General features: G+C 46.5%; 4 protein-coding genes across 4 annotated transcripts; 2 read left to right on the top strand and 2 right to left on the bottom strand.

Moving 5' to 3' along the window:
* Window positions 1-653: 653 nt before the first annotated feature.
* Window positions 654-7,710, bottom strand: GLAREA_01150 (Thiolase-like protein; the record flags this gene model as incomplete). Its single annotated transcript, XM_008085908.1, has 7 exons — window positions 654-1,645; window positions 1,693-2,554; window positions 2,604-3,410; window positions 3,472-5,479; window positions 5,575-7,031; window positions 7,080-7,374; window positions 7,424-7,710. 7 exons carry the CDS (start codon window positions 7,708-7,710, stop codon window positions 654-656), a joined length of 6,708 nt encoding a protein of 2,235 aa, XP_008084099.1.
* A 786-nt stretch (window positions 7,711-8,496) lies between these two features.
* GLAREA_01151 (NAD(P)-binding Rossmann-fold containing protein) lies at window positions 8,497-9,495 on the top strand (the record flags this gene model as incomplete). Its single annotated transcript, XM_008085909.1, has 3 exons — window positions 8,497-8,572; window positions 8,623-8,731; window positions 8,787-9,495. 3 exons carry the CDS (start codon window positions 8,497-8,499, stop codon window positions 9,493-9,495), a joined length of 894 nt encoding a protein of 297 aa, XP_008084100.1.
* A 240-nt stretch (window positions 9,496-9,735) lies between these two features.
* GLAREA_01152 (FabD/lysophospholipase-like protein) lies at window positions 9,736-16,091 on the bottom strand (the record flags this gene model as incomplete). Its single annotated transcript, XM_008085910.1, has 5 exons — window positions 9,736-10,140; window positions 10,192-10,307; window positions 10,356-10,841; window positions 10,890-14,206; window positions 14,368-16,091. 5 exons carry the CDS (start codon window positions 16,089-16,091, stop codon window positions 9,736-9,738), a joined length of 6,048 nt encoding a protein of 2,015 aa, XP_008084101.1.
* A 695-nt stretch (window positions 16,092-16,786) lies between these two features.
* GLAREA_01153 (Thiolase-like protein) lies at window positions 16,787-22,619 on the top strand (the record flags this gene model as incomplete). Its single annotated transcript, XM_008085911.1, has 6 exons — window positions 16,787-16,848; window positions 16,949-16,975; window positions 17,040-17,518; window positions 17,566-20,934; window positions 21,056-22,449; window positions 22,503-22,619. The coding sequence occupies 6 exons, from the start codon at window positions 16,787-16,789 to the stop codon at window positions 22,617-22,619; spliced, it is 5,448 nt and encodes a 1,815-aa protein (XP_008084102.1).
* Between the last annotated feature and the right edge of the window lie 420 nt (window positions 22,620-23,039).

Consider the following 23,039-nt stretch of genomic DNA (forward strand, 5'->3'; position numbering starts at 1 on the left):
GTTGATTGGACGATTGGCGTATGAGAGCATTAGTAAGTAGTGGCCAAAATTTCCTTTTAATTATTACCTATTTACATAAGAAGAAATACGTATGAAATGTTATAGGAGCATATTTTTGAGCATTGATAATTGTATGTTTCGGTTAGAAATCCTGAGCTACCGCTGTATTCTTTAATTGTTTAGGAATGTACGGCAAATGAGAACTATACAATTGCTAACTACTCTGAGCTAACAAGTAAAGAAAATCAAGACGAGAAAATCACATTGGTCGCCTTTTTCAAGGGAGACAAGGTTGGAGCGTAGTTAATGTGTCATGCGTATTTACAAAAAGTACCTATTAATCAAATAACTACTATCACCAGTAGAGCCGGTGCGTCGGGGAAAAATTGTTGTTCCTCTTGATCTTAGACTTGGTAATAAGTCCGAGGTAGTCCAACTTTGTAACAAGTCTACTTACCATATAGATTAATTGCCACTCAATAACTATATATAATTTTAACATCAAACTATCAGAGAGGTTTCTCTAAACTGTATAAACCGAAGGGTTTTATTATATTTTATTACAGTAAAAGATTCTACTTCTTATATCAATATAATATAAGAAGCTTTATTTAAAGCTAAATCAAGCATTAGACTACTATCTTAAACACTAACTATGCCAACACATCCTCAATGATAACACTAACAGATCTAATATTTGCCTTCGACATTAATGTAAAGTGGTTCGCGCCCTCTACCCGTCTCGTCAAAAACTCCGCACCAGGCAATACCCTCTCCCATCCATCCGGTCCAAAGTCGGTTCTTTTATGAACCATGAAATGCATACTTTTCATCCCTCTCACGTCTTTCTCATCTATCAAAGTTTCTGTGGCCCACAGGATGCCCACCTTTGGCATTCTCTCAGTTATCAAGACCTGCGGCTTGTAAGTCATCATGACATCGACGGAGGCTCTGAAATGCGGGATAAGATAAGGGGGCGGAGCAGTCTGGCCAAAAAGTCCAAGGGTAGCAGTATACTCGTAGAATGAGGTCGGGAGTTGTTCCATGATTGTTGGCACAGGCGCGTCGATTATGACCAGACCGTGAACTTCTTCGCCTTGAGCAACGAGCATTTCAGCACAGACGAATGCGAAAGCTCCCCCACTGGACCAGCCGCCGAGATAATAAGGCCCGTTCTGCTGACGCCGCCGGATCTCGTTGACGAAGCTGCTGATGAGAGCTGTGTGGGTGCAGTTCATGTTCTCTGGGTCGCGAGCGTATGGGCAGTTGAGACCGACGATTGCGTAGTTGCCTTTTAGTTTTGGGACTGAGACGTAGCTTGATGCGGAGCCACTGCCGTCTGGCAAGAGAAAGAGAGTCTTTGTGGCTGTCTTGGGCATGCCTTGGAGAATCACCGAGCTAGTGGGTTTACAATAGTCGGATCGTGTTGGTTGGGTTTCTTTAACGAGAAGGTCTTCTGGCTCGGATTCGGAGCTTTCGTCTAGAGAGATGACTCCACTCGATTCAAACTCGGATAAATCGCTATCGGAGCTGTTGCCGGAGAGGAAACTTTTGAGGTGTGCAACTGTCGGGAGATCAACAAAAATGGAGAAATCGGCATCAAGTTCTAGGCCCAGCTCTTCGCGGAAGCGGGAGCCGATTACCACTATGGAGTGTTAGCTTTTGGCAGAGGAATGACTAAATAGTGCTTACTAGAGAGAAGGGAGTCGACTCCAATATCGGCAAAGTTACTGTCGTCGCTGAGGTCCGAGACAGCAATACCACTTTCGTCAGCTATAATCCGTAGAGCTGTATTTGTGGTGCCATTTATTGGAGCTGGTGTAATCTTTCCTTCAATTTTACGAGGAGGTAACTCTTCAACAGTTGACAGCACGTGGACATCTGCTGGTTTCTGCTCAAATGCCGGCTCGGGTGTGTAAGTCGCGGCTACCGAAGGAGCTTCTGTCAAAGGTTTGACCATCGGAAGTGCTGCGTCTGGCTGTTCCTCAGGCGAAAGTGGTTGATCTTTACCCTGCAAAAATATCTTCAGATCTTTAACAGTCGGAAGATCCACAAAGATCGAGAAATCGGCGTCAAGTTCCAAATTGAGTTCTTCTCGGAATCTACTACCAATCACCATTGACAGTAGGGAATCAACTCCAATATCGGCAAAGTTGCTCTCATCTGTCAGGTCCGTGACTGCGATACCACTCTCTTCAGCGATTATCGCTAAAGCATTGACAAATTGAGGACTGAGCTCTTGTTTTTTTGGTGGTATGGCAACTGGTGTCGGAGGAGATGTCAGTGCTGATGGAGCTGCAACGCCGCTCATATTTACTGGAGCAGGTATAGTAGTTGTGATAGTACTGGTAGTATGTGCTAGTGCTGTTCCGGATACGATTTGGGGCTTGGATTTAGCGATAATCTTGCTGACTGCCCTTGGAGCAGATTTGAGAGGGTTAACACTAGTCGTAGAATTTGCCGAAACCGCTCCAGTCTTTGCCAACTCCCTAGAAGCTTTATCCACAGTTTGCTGGAGAACCATTCTCAATGCTTTTCGGGGAACACATCGCAACTAGCCAAAGATCAGCGACAGGTCAGTATTGGTCGCGATCAGAACTTACCGAAACGCCTGTGAAGAAAGCCACAATAGTATCTCCATCCAGAACAATGGTATCTCCATGGTAGAGATCACCCTTGTCATGTTTCATCTGCACATACACCTCATAGTCCCTATCATTCTTCAACTCCTCGTAGATCTGGAAACTGTGCCACCCATGGTTGACAAATACATGAGTTTCGAGATCAGTACTATCCTTACCATTCATACAGAATCCACCAACTTGAGTGATGGAATCCACGTACGCAGGATGAGCGGCGAAAGTCCCACCGGGTTTGACGGTGGAAAAATTGAGTTTGCTACATGCTTCTAGGGTGGGCTCGTCTAAAACGAGATGGTTGAGTAGCTTGTAATCGGGATGGAAAGTTGCAACAGTCGACATGAGCTTGTAACCTGCTGTACGATTGTACTTCACAAATTCTCCTTTCCGCGAACCGTCTCGGAGACGGCTGATCTTGGACTTAAATTCAGGAAGACGAGCCTTCAGAGAATCAAGCTGAGTCGTATCTTCAAAGCGGATTGTACACCAAGCATGTTTGATGGTAAGTTTACCACTCGCATTAGCTGACCAGAATTCGCACTCCGCACTCTTTGTAGCGCCAGCGGATTTGGGGGCCCAAGCGACGCTGAATTTAGTACGGAGGAATTGAGGACCTTTCCCGTGTGGAACGAGTGCCTTTTCTGCTACTAGGTCTGCAACGTCGATAATACCTGGATAGCCAGGTCTCAGGCGGTTCATAAGGTATTTACCAAGGACAAAAGCAATGTCTGCGTACACTGATGGTGTGCAGAGTGCAATATTGTTGACCGCCTAGAGGAATAATGTCAGAAAATGAGTGCGTTGTATATGATCTACGAGAAGGGAGACTTACATGGCCGGCGGCAACACTCTGCGTGTCGGCCCTGCTCATATCCGTCTCAAAGACCAAGGTCCCACCAAGAGGCTCCATGATCTCCTCGATGAGCTTGTGTACATTAGTGGTTTCTGGGTACTCCACCTCAATTTTAGCCTTGGGAGCCTCAACCATATTCTCTAGTCCGGCATTTTGCTTGCAATCCGTCAAAAGACCGACAGCCTTCCCTGTATGATTGGTAACCCCATTCAGATCCCCGCAGTGACACTCAATTTTATGTCTATGCAAACACCAATCACCCTCGTAAGGAATATAGTACTCTTTCAAATCCCATCCATAAGCTGGCAGATCGAGCACTTTATGCGATGCTGGAAACGCGCTGTGGTACTCCACCCAGTCGATATCATGGCCTTTAGAATAGACTGTGCCTAGCGCGGATGTTAAATTATTCCAAAGGTTTTGTGTGCGGTGAAGTATTGGTAAAGTCTTCATGAAAGATCCAAGACTCTTGGTGACCATTCCGCAAACCGTTGGCTGAGGTCCAACCTCGATAGTTATGGTACCCTGATTGATAAGTTTCGAAGCAAGGGCATATCTTAGAGCTGCAGCAATGTTAACAGTTTCTCGGCAGTGTTTGGCGAGGTAGGAAGGGGTGATTATGTCAGCTTTATCGATGACTTCTCCGGTCAATGGACACAAGATTGGAATCCTTGGTTTGTGAAATGTTATGGAGGAAGCGATTTCGATGAAAGATTCAAGGATCGGGTCGACTTGAGCGGAGTGGAATGCAAATGGGACTTTGAGCAACGTAGATTTGATTCCCTTTGACGAGAGAGCGGCTCGGATCAACTCGATTTGATCATTCAAACCACTCAGTACAGTATCCTCTGGCCCATTGATACATGCGATGTCGTACCTTTTGTCGCCAAGGATGCCCGAAAAAGATGATGATGGAGCTTTGACAGCCAACATAGCATGGGTACCTCTATTGCAGCGGCTTTGTAACAGCTCTGCTCGCTTGCCCACAAGGAAAAGAGTGTCAGAGACCGATAGTACGCCGGCTCGGTTGAGTGCAGCATATTCTCCGAGGCTATGACCGACAACAAGGGTTGGCTCCAAACCAAAACTTTTGAGAAGTTCGCCCAACGCCATTTCCAAGGAACATATCGCGAGCTGTACAACAACTGGGGGAAACTGGTCGATATCTCCCGCCTTAGACTGGAAAACATGAATGAATGAATCAAAACCAAGGCTTTGGGAAAGTTGATCGAATCGGTGAAGGGACGCTCGGAAGCGAGGGAACGACTCATACAATGTGCCGCCCATGCCCATATACTGTGAACCCTGGCCAGTAAAAGCAAAGAGTAAACCTGGCTTGGTCTTTGACCTCGTAGTACCGTGACCTTCCATAATGGCGGCTTGAAGCCCGGCTTTACATTCCGTCAGAGATGAGCAAGTGATACTGACACGATGAATCTTATGTAGTCGGCGAGCTGTGGACGTCCAGGAAAGTTGTGGGAGTGAGAGACCATTCTTTTCTTCTGCAGTGACGTATTCGAGAAGCGACTGGAGGTTTTTCTTTAAAGAATTTGCAACGTGCCCAGAAACTGTGACAATATGACTTGAGCGACAATCCGTTTGCGTAATGACTTCAGGAATAGGCCCATCCTCCATCACCAGCGTAGTATTGCCCCCAGCAGCACTGAAATTGCTGATTAGAACCCTTCTTGGTTGCTCACCCCGTTTCCAAGGTGTGGGCTTCATAGCGATATGAACATTCCGAGCACCAAGATCAGGAAACGTGCGATTGATCTTGTTTCCAGGTTTGATACCACAGTGAGGTGGGATTATGTCGTGTTTCATCATCAACAGGACTTTTGCGAGACTGGTAACACCGGAAACACCTTCGCCATGCCCGATATTCGCTTTCGCCGAGCCAACCCATAGTGGGTAGTCCATACCACGAAAGGCTTCGTTTGGTGCAAAGACACTCAAGACAGATTCCATTTCGACCGCATCTCCAACTCTGCAATCAGTTAGTTTGGAGTTATCTCGTTATGCAACAAACGATAAGCTCCCGAATTCAACAAACCCATGTGACAAAGAATATACGTTACTTACTGAGTGCCGGTCCCGTGCATTTCAATATAGCTCAGAGATTTCGGATCGACAGAAGCGGTATTCAGAACGTGATTCATATTGTCGATTTGAGCACCAACGTGGGGTCTCGTCATCGACTCCGACAACGCAGAATGATTAGTCTTAATATCGAGAATAACACCAAGAATCGGATCTTTGTCGGCCAAAGCGTCCGACAGCCTTTTGATAAAGACAGTCCCCACGCCTTCAGCTCGACAGTAGCCGTCGGCGGTATCATCGAAAGCCTTACAGTTGCCTGTTCGGGATAAAAAGAAACCCTTGTCAAGACCAGCGTGACCATCGGGAGTAAAAATCATATTTGTGCCTCCTGCGACTGCAGTATCACAATCACCTCTCCAAAGCGAGTTGCAAGCTAAATGAATGGCAGCAAGACTTGACGAGCAAGCTGTGTCGTTGGTAAAACTTGGTCCACAAAACTCGAAGCAGAAGTTGATTCGGCCAGGGATAAACCCACGATTACCACCGGTAATAAAATAAGTGTCGATGTCTTGTGCAGTATTCGTTTCCATCCAGTCGTTGCTAGTAACACCGTGGAAGACACCAACTCTATCAAGCTGCGTTGAAGGTGTCGTTCCTGGCACCATACCAGCGGATTCCATCGCTTCGAAAGTGGCCATCAAGGCCATCCGCTGTGCCGGGTCCATTTGTGGAGCTTCTTTCGGGCTGATACTGAAAAATCGAGGGTCGAATTCTCCAGCAAAGTCAAGCCAACATCCCCATGGTGTTGCACCTTTGTTGTGTGCTTTGCCGCTTGGATCAACATGGGTGTCGACATTCCACCGTTTCAATGGCACCTTCTTGCACACATCAAGACCTTTGTAGAGAATATCCCAGAATGCTTCGGGAGATTGTGCTTCTGGGAACCTGCCCGACATACCAATGATGGCGAGTTTCTCTTTACCGCCGGGTAGAGCTTCAACGGGAACTTTTGTCGCATTCGGTTCATTAATTGTAACTGGCAATGAGGATTTGAATGCTGAGGCGAGGCTTGTTGCTGCAGTAGTTGCGAATGGTATAATTGATACCTCCGTGACTCCCTTGGCCAGTAGCGTAGGGGATTCGGAAAGCACTGCATCCCATCTCAAAGGCTCCAGTAAGCAATCAAACAGGGCTTTCTCCAGTAATCCTCTGAAGTTTCCTACCCAAGCCTGCTGGCCATTGGCACTGGATATCACGGGAACTTTTGCGGTGAAACCTTCCCAGTTCGTCGCGGAGGTTGTATCTAGAATCTTCTCGACATCCTTCAGTGAAAATAAATTTGAGTTGTGTGACGGGACGTAGATAGGAATGGACTTCGATTTACGAGTTGAAAATGAGGGAGAGCTCAAAAGAAGGTGGAGAATGGATGGAGGTGCGCTAATTGTTGTGGATTTTCCGGCCGTGGCACCAATCCATGGTTGCGAAGTTTTCGGGATATTCTAAATCAGTTAGTAGAGCTTCCAGGGCAAAGATATGAGTCTATTTACTTTTGACTCACTGAAATCCTTGATCAATGATGCAGCTTCTGAGGTTCCAAGGCCGGGAAAGACAGCAGACCAAGATTGAGCAGCATCGCCAGTAGGGCTCTCAATACGGGAGCAAACATCCACAACGCAAAGACCAAGACGAAAAGCAACTTGCACTGTTTGAACAGCGGCAGGGAGGAGCTCCGATAGTGTACTACAGGATCCTATTGCAGCGGCAGCCAGAGCACCTGTACATAGGCCGATTATGTAAGTGTCGTGAGGTTGTGGATACGATCTCCCAATTTCTCCGAAGTGACTTCTTATATTAGTATAACTAGCATCTACTAAGAGGAATTTGTTCTCACGATATGAAGCTCGCCAATTGATAACAGCATGATAAAGCCGTCTGAAATGCTGGACTCAGAGAACCTTGGCGGTATTTGTGGAGGAGATCTGCAATGGTCGGAGCAAATGATGCTTTACGCTCCTTTAAAGGGAGCGAATGGTTGAGCTCTGCGCGAATAGCGAAACATGACTGATTCAGAAAAGCTGTTAAGATGGGATTGTTCTCTTCTCGCAACAGCTTCTTGAAGTCTGAAGCAAAGTCGTAGGTCTGGTCACCGAACAGGAAAAGTTGAACTTTCTGAGACATCGTATTCGTCAATGAAGAATCTCCAAATGACTTTGAGCCTCTTATTGAGGAAGTAGTGATATTTCACAAGTAGAGATGCCTAGATGAAGAAATATGGGAGAGAAGAAACAAGCATAATAGGGAAGGGTGGTGGAAGCCCTCTTGAATGAAGTCGAGTTCATGGTCCTACCTGTGGAATTTCATCAAGTCAGATTCCAAATCCGCATACCGCAAGCTGACATTCGTCGACTCCCCAAGCCGCAGCTCTCAGCTCGGAATAGTGGCACTAGGCCGCGGCCACAGCGACAAATAGGGAAAGTTTCATAACTCTGACTTACTCCGACTTTCTCAGAGAATGCTCGGTCTGCGTACACAAGAAACTGCCAGTGTAGAGGTCGAATCGATGTCGAACGGGAGGGAAGTGTTCGCTCTGCGGGCGGAGACCGAATTCCGTCCGCTTAACCTTGACGCCACAAAACTCGTGGCCTCAGAGATCCCCCCTGAAAGCGCTCGCTTATTCTAGGTATGAAATGCCCTTGCCTGCCGAAAGTCGTGGTCGTCCAACGCCTTCAGAATCTTTCACAGAGCATTGCGATGATCGGTCTCCGCATTACATACCAATTTCGCAGATATCTAAATTCGGTGCATGGTCTCCAGTGGGCATCTTCGGGGGAATCTTTTGAGTGCTATAAGCTATGGAAACCATAATCGAACATGAGCGCTGTGCACAATCAAAAATCCAGAACACTTATCGAAAAGTTTCTTTGATAATCATCGTACTACTAGGCCACTCTATTATTCTCCAACATGGCTGATTCAGTAGCGGCCGTCAATTTGTTCCGAGTAGATGGGTTAATCGCTGTAATTACCGGCGGAGGGACTGGTTTGAACATGATCTATTCTCTCGATCACATAATTGACGATGAGTCCCAGGTATCGGTGCCATGATGGCCACAGCCCTGGCAGAAAACGGTGCATCAAAGGTTTACATCGTAGGGAGACGCCTGGACAAACTCCAAGAGATGGCCTTGAAATATCCGGAGTGAGTGTTTTCCTTCCCGTCAATCTGCCATCTCATATTCTAAGAAGCGCACCAGCGTCATCACCCCCCTCCCAGCAGACGTAACCTGCCAAGCCGACCTAAAACGAATCGCCGATCTCGTTGCCACAGAAGTAGGCTACATCAATCTCCTAGTGACCAACGCTGGCATGTCCGGCCCCATGCTCGAAGATCTGAAGCCCCGATACACACTCACAGACTTCGTACAACATGCTTGGGCGACTCCAATTTCGGAGTTCACTGCGACGTATGATCTCAATTGTAGTGCGCTCTACTACACCGTCTTAGCATTTATGGAGCTTCTGGACGCCGGAAATAGACAGCCAAAGGGTTTGTACACGGGCGGAAAATCACAAGTCATAGCGACCGCTTCCACGGCTTCTTTCCTCCGACACCCGAGAGCTGGATATGCATATCTGAGTTCCAAAGCTGGAGTCATAAGTTTGATCAAGTCGCTTTCTTCGTTTTGCGTCCCGTGGGGGATCCGGTTCAATGCTATTGCAGCGGGATTGTTCCCCTCGGATATCGCAGAAGTGTTGTTCAAGAAGTATATCATTGATCCGAAGAAATCTTTGACAGAGGAAGGCGTGTTCAGTAGAAGTTATCAGCCAGCGGAGAGAGCAGGGAGTATCGAAGACATGGCGGGATTGATTTTGTACATGGCAGGACGCGCGGGCGCCTTTTTGAATGGCAGTGTTATGTTGAGTGATGGTGGAAAATTGGGAACTATGCCTGCAACTTATTAGTTATTGAACAAGTAACCGGACGAATATAAATTTGAAAATAGTTCTATCAATATTTGACCCCAGGAAACAATATTTTCAGAATTTTATGAATGTGCGAGAACATACAACAGTTCAAAAGGTTGACAAGGAGTCACTTACTGTGATGGAGAGAATTTTGAAAATCGATACGCGAGAGAAAATGATTCCAAATAGGCGTATAAACATCATATACATGAACGCATCTCTATTGTTTCAATACCATCAACCATCAGAACCCTTAAGCATTTCGCTCAACACCTGACTTCCCGAAACCTCAACCACTCTTTCAACAAAATCTCTTCCAGTTCCGAAAGGTACACCAACCAAGTTTGGAATCCATTTACCAACCATCTCTTCCGGCACTATATCGCTCTCGTTAATTTTCTCCTTCAGATAATCCCGATATGTATCAATACCAGCCCTTAAATGTGTTGAGTGAAATGGAATGTCGATTCCATTGAGAGGAATGGTCGCTACACCGCGCGACAGCGTGATGGGGCGAGGAATATCTTGGGACTGAGTGAGGTGATGGGCGACAAGATGCTTGAGAGCTGATGTGGTATACTGGCATGACTTTAAGGATGACAATGCGTCGGAGGTGGTAATTAGAATAGCGAGAGCTTGGAGCTGGTCGATATTAGCTACAATGTTAAATGCTCAATCGCGATTAAAACTTACATTCCCAGCACATACATACTGCTGCCCTTCTAAATTGAAATTTACAATCTCAAGCAGAAGCCCACTTTGTTCAGCAATCTCACGTATGATCTCTCGGACGAAATCTTGCTTCATATCTGTGTACGCCATTAAAAACATCCAACCTAGAGACAGGAGATACTTACCTCTTGATATTTTAGATGGGTTGAGCGCAACCATCGAGAACCCAGTCATGCCATCTCCATCCCTAGTCATCGCATTTTGCATGATCAATCCTCGATAAAATACCAAGTGCAGCATATTCTCCAGAGTCATGAAGCTCGTACAAGCAGCGAGTGCAGCATACTCTCCAAGGGAATGGCCCGCAAATTTGAAATCTTGCTGAACAACTTGATGAGATTTGAGAGCTTCGAATTCGGCGATTTCCATCAATGTTAAAGCCGGTTGGGCGAATTGGGTCGAGAAAAGCAAACCACGCTCTTCCTTAAATGTATATGATTTTGATGTGGGAGTGAGACCTGGGATTATTGGTTGCATTTTCTCCTTTCCATCGCATATTGCTTTCCGTGTCATTTGGAGGTAATTGCTCCTTATGGTACGTCCTCGTTTGCCGCCGAAGTAGATTGTAATGGTTTTGGGATCTCGAAACACGATATCTAGTAGCGAGAAGCCTAGCGTTTTATTAGCATACAGTATGACACAAGTATTAGAAAGTTTACCATAAGTGTCGACAAAATACTTGTCTCCCCTATCCCAGATCATCTTCGCAGCAGAGTTTGAATTATACAACGGGAGGCCCATTTCCTTCTCCTGTGAACCTTGTCCACAGAACAGATATGCCGTAGAACCCTGCTCGATTTCTGCTGTTGCATCGAGAACTTTCTCACTCGTTTCTGAGTTGTAGGCGCGGACAGCAATCACCATCTTCCCTTGAGACATTGCCACATGCTGCATCTCAATATTAAGCACGTCACCTTGTTCTACAATTCCATCAAAAGAACACGCCCAGGCTCGAAATCGAGAACAATCGCCGTTTGCTACAACTGTTTCGATAACTCGACGGACAGAAGCTGAAGTATACATGCCGTGAGCCACAGTTCCTCGTAAGCCAGCATAGCGCGCGAATGATGTGCATGTGTGTATCGGGTTCGTATCTTTGGATGCGCGACTGTAAGACCTCAATGAGACCGGGATCTTAACATTCCAAGAAACTTGATTCTTCCAGCCTGGGTGTTGGAGAGCCTTTGCAGAGTCCCTTGTGCCTCCGTGGCGCTCGAAAAATTCAGAGATAGGATTTCCCAAGCATGATGGATGCGAGAAGTCAATTGTACCAATAGCAGGAGACAGCTGCGAACCTGTGGCTTGGAACACTTGTCCACCGACTTTCAGATCATGTCCAACAGAGCGGGATTTATGTTCTGTACGAAGCTTGATTCTGAGAGTAGTGCCCATCAAGGGTTCGTCCGAGTCCGTGAATTTTAGCCAGCTTCTGCTTCGGAGCAAGGCTTGCAGCTTCAAAGATGTCACTGGCAGCGATATGTCATAGCGATCAATCAACTGAGTTGAAATCTCATCGCTCTTGAAGGTTCCTCGTATCAAGAAGACTGATGTAACGTAGACGACAGGCTTCTTGTCGCGCGTGATTGTGGAGACCACTGTAATCGATTTTCCTGCGGGCTTCACAATGATGGCTGTAAGTCGGAAAAAAGTTTGCAGGTTGTCCCCAATAGATAAAGGGCTAGCGCCATCGCAATACTGAAAACTGTTTGATCGATGAAGCAGCCGTAAAAGATCACCCGTGATACCAGATGCGACCAGAGGTTTCGTCAAAGCAGTCCAGCATATCGAAATGCAGATATCTAAGGGAATGGCCCTGGAGGAGAGCGTTTCACGACCCGCTGGGCTAAGGTCGGACTTAGTGATCGTGCTCATGAATGACTCGACAGTTTGGCAAGATAGCGTGATGCTTTTTTCGTAATATTCAGTGCCAAGCTCAATGCCAGAAGGGAAAGTTCTTTCGTGTTCCCAAATGTCCGAGTAAAATTCCTTGATCATTTCATCACGGGAAGTTGTAACTTCGTGCAGCCTATGCTTCTGGTCCTGATGATTGAAAGCAAATTCAAATACTATGCTCGAATTTGTGGAGTTGCATTCCTTGTCGATTTGCAAAGTGACAAGAACACGTAATTTATCGACCAACTTGAGCGAAATTGAGGTGTAGGCTGAACCATCAAGGGCCTTGGAGTTGAGTTCAACGTTTTTCGGCTGTTTGTCCTCGTCATATGTTACAGCCACTGTATCTCCATGACAAGGTTGAAAAGCTGCAGAAATCGGATTCTTCACAGGCTGATCTTCAAATCTGACATGCTCGTCGGATAAGCAGGCCTGGGCCCAACCTTGATGTGAGCTCAGCAAATTGTTGATAAAGTCTTCGTATTCAGGAAGCAAACCATGCTCGTCAAAATGATATTCTGTTCTTGTCGCATTCATCTCTATGGTAGTGTTCCGTAGCGCCGAAGGGCTGTGAACTAGAGATGTCGTAATTTCTGCGACTGTCTTCTTTAGAAGCACCGGTTGCAATATGTTCAGCAATTCGCGCGTAAATCTCCCCAGAATGGAAGCAACCGGCTCATCAGCTTTTGTTGAGTGGCTTATAGCTACCGGTCCGTGAATTATGCACACGCGCTGAGGATCTCGGCCAACCACGGCGTCAAGGTCCTCCATTTGCCATAGCGAATCCTTCTTAAACCAGGTCTCGAAATTCTCGTCTAACCTGGGTATGAAATTGACGGGTTTTTCTCCACGTTTCCTGCACAGAGCCATGAAGTACGACACGTCTTCGTGATATAGCTGTTCCGTCAATGTGGCTGGATAACATATCAGAAAAGCGTCGAGATTCAGAGCGGGGTCCCAGTCCGCACTCAAATTAAAATGACAAGATGGCTGGAAGCGCTCTCGAATCCGATTTGCAAAAGCAACTACTTTCTTTCTGTATGACTCGTCAATCCATCTTTTTTGAGACCTAACATACATCAAGTTGACGAGACGACGCAAACACTCAGAATAAGTCAAGTCTTCAATCTCAACACTTTCACCAGAAGAATCAATTGCAAACCAAGGCTTCGCATAGTCGCTGTTGATGCGCCTAATAATCTCTTGACGCGATGATTGTAGCGCTTTGAGTCGCTTTTCGGGATTCTTGATACTGAAGATGCGGTCGTCTAGGTCCTTCCATAAGAGAACGGCACGATTGGCGATCTTATGAATCGGCTGCCCCATCTCTGAAGATACGGTGACTACTCCACCCACTGCTCCGTCATAGCTTTTGTGCCATTCGGAATTGTCGCATCCTGGTGTTTGCACAATCAACTCCTTGACTTTTGGGGAGGTATGTGCTTCCCGGGATATCATCATGCGGCTTCCAAGAAGTACGCCGTCGATTGGCATAGCCGAATATCCAAAATTACGAGCCCAAGACCCGGTGAGCAGTTCAGCGACTTCACTTGCATCTCCAAACCCACTTCCAGCGATAAGGACAACGTTGGGATGTCTCCGTACTTCATTGTAAGTTTCCAATATCGGTGAATGAAAATCCTCATAAGAGTGATGACCCCCTGCTCTCCCTCCGGTCCACTGGATACAAACAGGAAACTTTGGATTAGCACCCGCGATGTCAAGAACTTGCCGTATTGAGCTGACCGAGCTTGGCTTGAATGAGATATGCTTGATTCCAATAGTATTGATGTAATTCGTTGCGATATTTAATGATGGAACTCCTGCACCGATCGTCAAACCTTCGATTTTTATTCCATTCGCTATCAATCGTTTAATGAGTGGGATCTGCCATGCTATAGATTTTGGATTAACGTAAATCAAGTTGCAAGTGATACCACGGTGAGTGGGGATGGATGCGGCTAGGCTGCGAATCGCCTCTTCAAAAGATCGAGCGTCAACATAGCCTCCTGCTGCTAGCTCAACATGATATCCAGCGTTTATGACAGCTGCCACGAAGTCCCAAGGTACCGATGTCGGCGTCCTGAAGCAAGTTCTTGTCAGTGCTGAAAAAACAACTTGGATATAGTCAAGCTTTATGATGGTTAGTGCGTATTGAACTAGGAAATGATACAGTATATATTTTAGAAAGGTTAGGGGACACTATTAATAAAAATCAAGGGAAATAAATATGTAAATACTCACATGCCAGCTACCATCACAGGTGGTACCCCGAGAAGCCTCGTCATTTTGGTACTTAGCTCCATCCCGCCATCAAGTCCTTTAATTAATGAAGGTCCATTGTTCTCCTCCCAATGTGGTGATTTTGGTGGCAGAGTTGGAGCGAAAATTTCATTCTTTCCCCCAACATCACTAACGCCCAGCATATCAAAGGCATTGATGGTACGAACCCCAGAGCCCTCCGTGAAACTTTTCAGAAAATTGCTAGAGCGCCCTGGTCCGAAGTCTAGGAGATAATCGTATTTGTGTGGTAAGCATGCAGCAGCCCAATCGACGGGCTCAGTCATGACCATTCGCACCAGGGGCTCTACCAAGTTACTCATGCTGCTAGATCGAAGGTCCAGACCGTTAACAGTCCCAAACACAGGTATGCACAGATTGGTTCGGAGAATTTCTTCCCCTTCCATGTGCTGCAGAACTCTAAGGCTTGCTTCTTTGAGGTGCAAACTGTGAAAGGGTGCTGATATGGGAAGAAAAGATACTTCAAAGACAGGGCGGCGTTTTTGATATGGAATTCTGGACTGATCGAGGTCTTTTGGCGCTGCCTCTCGGCCTAGAAGTCTATACAAGCCCATGAGTTTGTCTGGTGGACCAGCAACGACCAAATTGCTGGAAGAGTTGACGAGGGCCAAGTGAATATGGTGTTGCCCCTCAAAACACGAGTTAACCTCGTCTATGAAAGACTCGAGAAGATTTTGATCTAAACCACGCACACTCAGCATATGTGAAGGTTGGCTCTGGAAGTCGTCCGCGGTCAGAACCGCAGGTATGGCATAATGGCTTTCCAAGCCAATCCAAAACAGAAGTCTCAGGCAAGTTCCTACTGCCTCATAGAAGCTTTCCCATGTTGTAGATTGCGCTATTGTCGCTGCCACCAGTATGCCTTGCGAATGCCCACTGACACCAGCGAGGGCCTCTTGCATGTCGCTAGGACACTTATTTAAAATTTTACAAGTGATACAGAAATGTGCTAGACTAAGAAGCCCTAGGAGTGGGAAACTGAGGGGTGCAGCAGCTATGTGCCCTTGGTCTGGTGCTGTCTCCGGCTCTTTTAGCCACCTCTTTAACTCGAATCCGTCATAGTCGTACTCAAAATCCACGGCACCAGATGAATGAGCAAGTCCCGACAGTATTGAAGTGGCGGTATCCAAGAGACTTTCCAGGAACGGCCCGTATATACTGTATAATGTCCGGAGTTCCTGCAAGCTGGTATAATTGGCGCCGCCTTGACCCCCAAAAATTGCATACACTGAGGTAGTTCCATCCTGCCCTGATTTGAATAGAGCCGATGTCGTAGGGTGTGATAAATTTGGAGAGCATCGGCAGAAAGCCTTCAAAAAAGATGGTCTAATTGCAGAGTCCAGTTGTAAGGCCAGACTGTGAGCATCTGTTTCCTGAAGAAAATCGCTCTCGAGACACCGAAACACTGTCACCAATATGCCATCCTGCGCTTGCTGTTCGACGAGGTACGATATAAAGTGTGCAGCACTATTCAAAGCTGCGCCTAGGGAGGTTTCTTCGATGTGGGGAGTAGGGTTGTGATTCAAAACTCTTGCAAAAGCAGTAATGTGGGGTATAACGGAGTGCAGTTCACGCAGTGCGCCAGATATCTTCCAGTCCCCAACTTTGAGTGAAATATTCGTTCTGGTCCCGGTATTTCGCTCTCGTGATCTCGTTATATCGGGCATGGCGAATGTGTTTGATGTTCTGTTGGATAGTGTAGTGGGTAGTTCTAATGTGTCACAAGAGCAGTAGCGGCAACAACAAACACGCAACAACAATACGAAAGAGGAAAAACAGAAAACAGCCAATGTAAAATTATAGCGTTACCTATCAGAAACCTCAAAGTTGTATCAACATCCATGTTCCGGGATACATTGCGGAGCCCAGAAGCTCAGGAGAAATTTCTGCCCCTCTGCTCCTCGTCTGCGTCTGCACCGAGAAGCATCGTCTCTGCGGCCATAGCGATGGCAGGAATTCCGCAGCTGACCTGGAGCACCTGAAGCTGGTATGTTGAGTATGGTGGTGTCGGAACTCGCGCATATCTGGCTGTGTGAGAATGACGGGAGGGAAGGGCAAAGGACGTGTGAAAGCTCCGGCTATTTTAATCACGATGTGCTGGTGAGGTGGCTGTGGTTGATTAGTCAGCAAGCTCGCTTTCCGAACATATTTCGTGCAAATGTAGACCGAAATTTGGTTGCGACTTGTAGGGAGAACGGAGAGGCCGTATGATCCAGCATGACGGTAATTAGTTCCGCCAGGTATTTGGCTATGAGCCCAGGGGGGAGACGGGTCGCTACAATCCCCTGTTTTGAAACTTTTGATGCGTTTGCCATCTATTTTGTTACATGTTCTTCTAGTCGTTGCGGGCTTCATCTGCAGCATGGCGAGAATGGATACCAGTCTCGTATCTCTCTCCCAAGTTCATGAAGAAGCTTCTGAAAAGTTAGATGACAAAACAATTGCTTACAATTTGTTGATTGAACTTCTTGCGCAAGTAGTCCTACCATAACTTTTTTCCCCACAGGCAGCTAACTTGCCACAGTCATCAATTCGCGTTTCCAGTAAAATGGTAAAATTACTTGTCAACTACATTGCTAAAGTTTTGAAACAGCATCAAACTGATTCTGGGATAGGATAGATACACAAGATGCCTTGTTTTGTGCACAGCCAAACGCGGCTATCACTCGGTTCGTGGAACTGGGTCCTTCGAAAGTTCTTGCGAACATGGCACAAAGGACTGGTGACCTCAAATATGCAACAAGAGATCGAATCCTGGGTCTACGCCGGGCGTTCCTGGCAAGTACGAAGAACTCTCCAGAAATTTTGTACGAGTATGAACCCCAGACCGGGTCCCAAGTTCAAGGTCTTCCAAGTAGCAGTAGTGTACAAAGCTTGTCCGCACAATCACCCTCGCCTATCACTGTACCTAATACCCCCGCCACTCCTTTGCATCTTCCCACCATACATGCTGAAGCCTTCTCGATTGCTGCTACAAGTCTGGTGGATGTTCCAATCACGTCATGGGAAATTGTTCGAGCCTTAGTAGCACACAAGTTGAAAAAGAAAATCGATCAAATCCATGGTAGTAAGACTATCAAAGAACTATCAGGAGGTAATTGTTGCCAGTCCTTCACCTTTCCCAGTGCTAACAGTGTGTAGGAAAGTCCACTCTTCAAAATGAGATTATTGGTGATTTAGAGGCTGAATTTGGCAATACACCAGATGGAGCAGAAGACAGCGCTCTTGAATATCTTGCGGAAAGGCTCCAACCACGTCATAACGGACAGCTTGGCAAAGTATCTTCAGCTCTTATTGCTAGATTCATATCTTCTTCCATGCCAGCAAAATTTAACCTCAAATCTGTACGAGCTCATTTGGAACAAACATGGAATCTTGGTACTTCCAGGCAATCGTCGGTACTTCTATTTGCAATGACCCTAAGTACTACTTTGGGGGTAACCCGCCTTGCCTCGATTGCCGCAGCGAAGGAGTTGCTCGACAAGGCAGCGAAAGTCTATGCAGAAACGTGTGGCTTGACTTTACAAGCTCAATCTAATAAGTTAGATCAGCATGTCAACGCAGAATCAGTCATGAGCCCCAGTGCCATGCTTTCAGTTCAACAAGAAGCCAAAAGCCAGCGTCATCTTGCTACGAGACAGGTGCTTGCACTTTCGGAATACTTGGGTATCAACCTGGGTGGTAACAACGACTCCGAGTCGGAAGTATTAAACCGAGCTCTTAGAAATAAATTAGCTGTCTGGAAAGATGAATTTGGGGACGATTTCGCACTTGGTATGAAAGCTCATTTCGACAGTCGCCTGGTGCGACGTTTCAATTTTGCTTGGAACCAAGCTCGACAGGAGTTGATCGCTTTGTACCATCGTACAGAAATTATGTTCGAAGCAGGAAATTTTCAAAATCACTCGAATGATGAACTGCAGAACCTCGCTGCTAAAGTATCCAACAAGTCAAATGCGGATACTGCAAGGCTGCTGCGAGCTTTACTAGATTCAATTCCGGAAAGGTTGCGCGATTCTCACCCTTTCCACAAGATAGCCAACATGTTGATTCAAAATACAAATGAAACAGCTCACCCACCACCTCGGGCAAAATTCAACATGGCATTGTTAATGCCACAGACATTCATTGGAGAAAACGGATCGATTCAATACCAAGAAGTTCCGCGGACTGGGTTTGTTGGAGCCTGCTACTCGAGCTTGTTGCGGAAAGGACACCAGAATACAAGCCGAGTCTGTCTTCGTCGTGCTGGAAGCGCTTCCGAGGAAGACCTCAACTTAACACATTTGTTTTTCCACAACATATCAGAGATCCTGCAAAATGGCGCAAACTTCTCGGGGAAGTGTATCCTTATTACCGGAGCTGGGTCTGGATCAATCGGTGTTGAGCTCGTCAAGTATCTCCTCAATGGGGGAGCCCATGTTATTGTTGCTACCAGCAGACCCTCTTCGTCCTCTTCCAAATTTTATCGGGATATTTACGCTGAGCATGGCTCCCGCGGTTCCCAGATTCATGTCGTGCCTTTCAATCAAGCGAGTGCCATCGACTGCAAGGAGCTGATTGAGTATATCCATAATCCTCATGGCCTTGCTAAAGCTCTTGACGCTATCATACCCTTTGCCGCCACATCAGAAGAAGGAGTTGAAATGGACAAAATAGATGGAAAATCTGAGCTGGCTCATCGGATAATGCTAACGAATATTTTACGCATTCTGGGGCACATATCACGATGTAAGAAAGAACAAAATATCACCTGCAGGCCAACTCAGGTTATACTCCCACTGTCACCAAATCATGGCATATTCGGTGGCGACGGGCTGTACTCTGAATCAAAGCTGGGCCTCGAAGGCCTCTTGAATCGTTTTCACTCTGAATCTTGGTCTGAAGAAATAACAGTGGTTGGTTTAATCATCGGATGGACAAGGGGCACTAGTCTGATGCAACAGAATGACATCGTCGCGCAAGCGATAGAAGAGCGCGGCGTCCTTACTTTCTCGCAAAAGGAGATGGCTCTGAACATTCTTACACTACTCAGTCCGGAAATTGCTGAGGTTTGTGATGAGGTGTCTATCATTGCCGATTTCAGTGGTGGTCTTGGTCGCTTAGAGAATTGCAACCAGGTACTATCGTCAGCCCGAGAGAAAATCAGGTTAGAGTCTCAAATCTTGAAAGCCGTGCGAGAAGAAGATCGACTCGAAGCACAGTGCTGTGCCAAATTACCGATTCACAGTAACCCACAACAAGTGGAGCTTCGGACGACACTTCGGTTTCCTTTCCCAACACTGCCAGATTTCAACAGAGATTTAGAGCAACTGCATCATTTGCAGAAAATGGTGGATCTTTCAGGCACTGTTGTGGTTGTGGGTTACTCAGAACTTGGGCCGTGGGGAAACGCGAGAACGAGATGGGAGAAAGAGAGTCAGAATAGACTAACCCAGTCTGCGTACGTTGAGCTTGCATGGATGATGAACCTGATCAAGTATTTTGACGGCGATACTCCCCAAGGATACTTTGTTGGCTGGGTTGACACGAAGTCTGGTGAACAAGTCCTTGACAGCGAAGTAGAAGGAAAATATGGTGACTTTATCCTAAGCCATTCTGGTATTAGGTTCATTGACCCTGACCTATCGAGCGGATATGATCCCACCAAGAAAGAGTTCCTGCAAGAGATTGTCGTCGAAGAGGACCTTCCAGAATTTGAAACAGACTATGCGACTGCGGAGGGAATAAAAAGGCGGAACGGTGACAAAATCTCTTTTACTCATCTTGATGGCCAGGATCAGTGTCGAGTCCAAATCAAATGTGGAGCTCATATCATGGTTCCTCGCAGCTCAAACTTTAACACTAGCTGTGTAGCCGGTCAGCTTCCTAAAGGATGGAACGCAGCTACCTATGGGGTTGAAGAGGGCATTATCAGCCAGGTTGATCCCGTGACCCTGTACGCGCTTTGTTGCGTCGCAGAAGCACTTTTCAGCGCAGGTATCACAAATGCTATGGAGGTATATAAACACATTCACACCTCCGAGATGGGTAATTTCATCGGCTCGTCTATGGGCGGCACAGATAAAACACGACAGATGTACAGAGATGTGTATCTGGATAAGCGTGTCCAAGGAGACATCATCCAGGAGACTTTCTTGAATACTCCGGCAGCCTGGGTCAATATGCTTCTTCTTGGATCAAATGGACCCATTAAAACGCCTGTCGGAGCCTGCGCCACAGGTGTGGAGTCAATAGATATAGGCTTTGACTCGATAATTTCAGGAAAAACAAAGATGTGTATAGTGGGTGGCACTGACAATTTTCACGAGGATGAATCTTACGCCTTCTCTACTATGAAAGCTACTGTCAACACTGCCAGCGAGCTTTTGTATGGAAGGCTTCCTTCTGAAATGTCAAGACCTACTGCAGAAAGTAGAGCAGGATTCGTTGAGTCACAAGGATGTGGTATTCAAATTCTGTGTAGTGCGGAGCTGGCAATTGAGATGGGTCTTCCTATTTATGGTATAGGTGAGTAAGCGGGAGCTTGTCCTTTCTAGTCTTCAATGTCTTTCTCTCGAAACTGCCTCCCAAGATATTTCATCCTCTCCTGAAACGCCTGAACAATTGCTGACCCCCGTTATCCACACAGTTGCTGGGACTACAATGGCAGCAGACAAGATCAGTAGATCTGTTCCAGCGCCAGGCCAGGGAGTGTTGACTTTTGCTCGCGAGACACCACAAGCAGTACATTCGCCACTTTTGAATTTCCAGTACAGGCAGGAACAGATGCAGAAGGCCATTAAACGAGCTCACGCAGGAGAGCGTGCCTACAAAGAGTTGCCTATTGCTGGGATACTTACTCCTGAAGGCTCGCAATCTGATTCCGGGGGCGAAGAGCAATTGATCATCGATAACAGTTTCGCCGAATCTACCCTTAGGTGCCGCATCCAGGCAGTACAAAGACAGTGGGGGAATGAACTTCGACGTATGGATCCGACGATATCACCCCTACGAGCTTCACTTGCCGTCTGGGGCCTGACAGTCGATGATATCAGCGTTGCTTCACTCCATGGCACATCTACAAAAGCCAATGACAAGAATGAGCCAGATGTCATCAACCAACAGATGCGGCATTTAGGCAGGACTGGGCCACCATTACTGAGTATCTGTCAGAAGTCCGTCACTGGCCATCCCAAAGCTCCCGCATCCTCTTGGATGCTAAATGGTTGTCTACAAGTTATGAATACAGGTCTTGTGCCTGGAAACTATAATGCAGACAATGTTGATCCTGCGCTCGAGAAATTTGAGCACCTGGTTTTCCCAACAGAGCCAATTCAAATGGCTGAGATAAAGGCTTTTATTCTCACGTCATTTGGGTTTGGACAAAAGGGTGGCCAGCTCATTGGCGTGAATCCGAAATATCTACTCGCTACCCTTGGCAAAGATTGTTTTGAAGAGTATGCTACCAAAGTCACCGAGAGAAAGCGGCTAGCAAACAGAGCCTTTGCGAAGGCTGTTTTGACGAATAGCGTGTTCAAAGCTCAGACTGAACCGCCTTATGACCCCGTTGACGAAGCAAAGGTGTTCCTCGACCCACTCGCTCGAACTTCGGAGGTCCCAGAAACCGGCGAATATCGGTTTGAGCGGAAAAACATCTCTGGATCTACGATACTTACCAAAGCGCCTAACGATGCCAGCAAAATGCGAGCCGCAGCTACGGTCGATCTTGCAACAGCACTTACCAGATCTCAAACATGGATTTCAAAGACCATCTCCGATGCGCCTGACAATGTTAAAGTCGGCATCGATGTTGAAGACCTTGGCGCTTTCACTTCTGACAAGAATGAGATATTTGTGGCTCGAAATTATACCGAAGATGAGATATCCGTCGCCAGAAAGAGTCCTGATCCGCATCGTTCTTTCGTTGGGAGATGGTGTGCTAAAGAAGCTGTGTTCAAGAGCCTTGGGACCAGATCGAAGGGAGCGGGAGCAGCTTTGAAGGAGATTGAGATTGTTGATAGTGGTATGGGGCCCAGCGTTAAGGTATGCAATATATATTTACTTCGTTTTCGGCCTCTTTGCTAAAACCTTTCTAGTTACATGGTGACGCGAAGACTGTCGCAAGCGAGATGGGTATTACGGGTTTTGAACTCAGCATCACGTACACAGCAAACAGTGTCGCCGCCATTGCACTTGCAAGAAAACGGGCATGATGGCTCAAGTTACCTATGCGGCCTGTTGGAGTTGGGGAATTTTGAAATTTGGATAAATGACTAAATTGAAATTGAATGCGCATGGGAAAGATGTTTGCGGAAAGCTAGTATAAAATTGTGAAAATGAACCACATTATGCTGTTCCTCGACAAGGCGGGAGAGAAATGTGAATGTCTACTAATATTTTAGTCTCACGAGCGAGCTCTCGGAGCACCTTTTCTTTGTTTACATACACTTGTTTCGAATATCTTAAATCAAATAATTGTGTCTACTTTTTAGGCAGGCTATGTATTTGCCTTAAATCCACTTTGGGTCAATTATTTGCACTGTAAGCCTACAGTATCGGCCAATTCATGTTAACTGACCATACTCTCATTACTCATCGGTTCCTGGGGTCGAGAGAGCTTTCGATGCAACAAC

This window comes from Glarea lozoyensis, assembly GCF_000409485.1.
Source record: "Glarea lozoyensis ATCC 20868 chromosome Unknown GLAREA3, whole genome shotgun sequence".
NCBI lineage: Eukaryota > Fungi > Ascomycota > Leotiomycetes > Helotiales > Helotiaceae > Glarea > Glarea lozoyensis.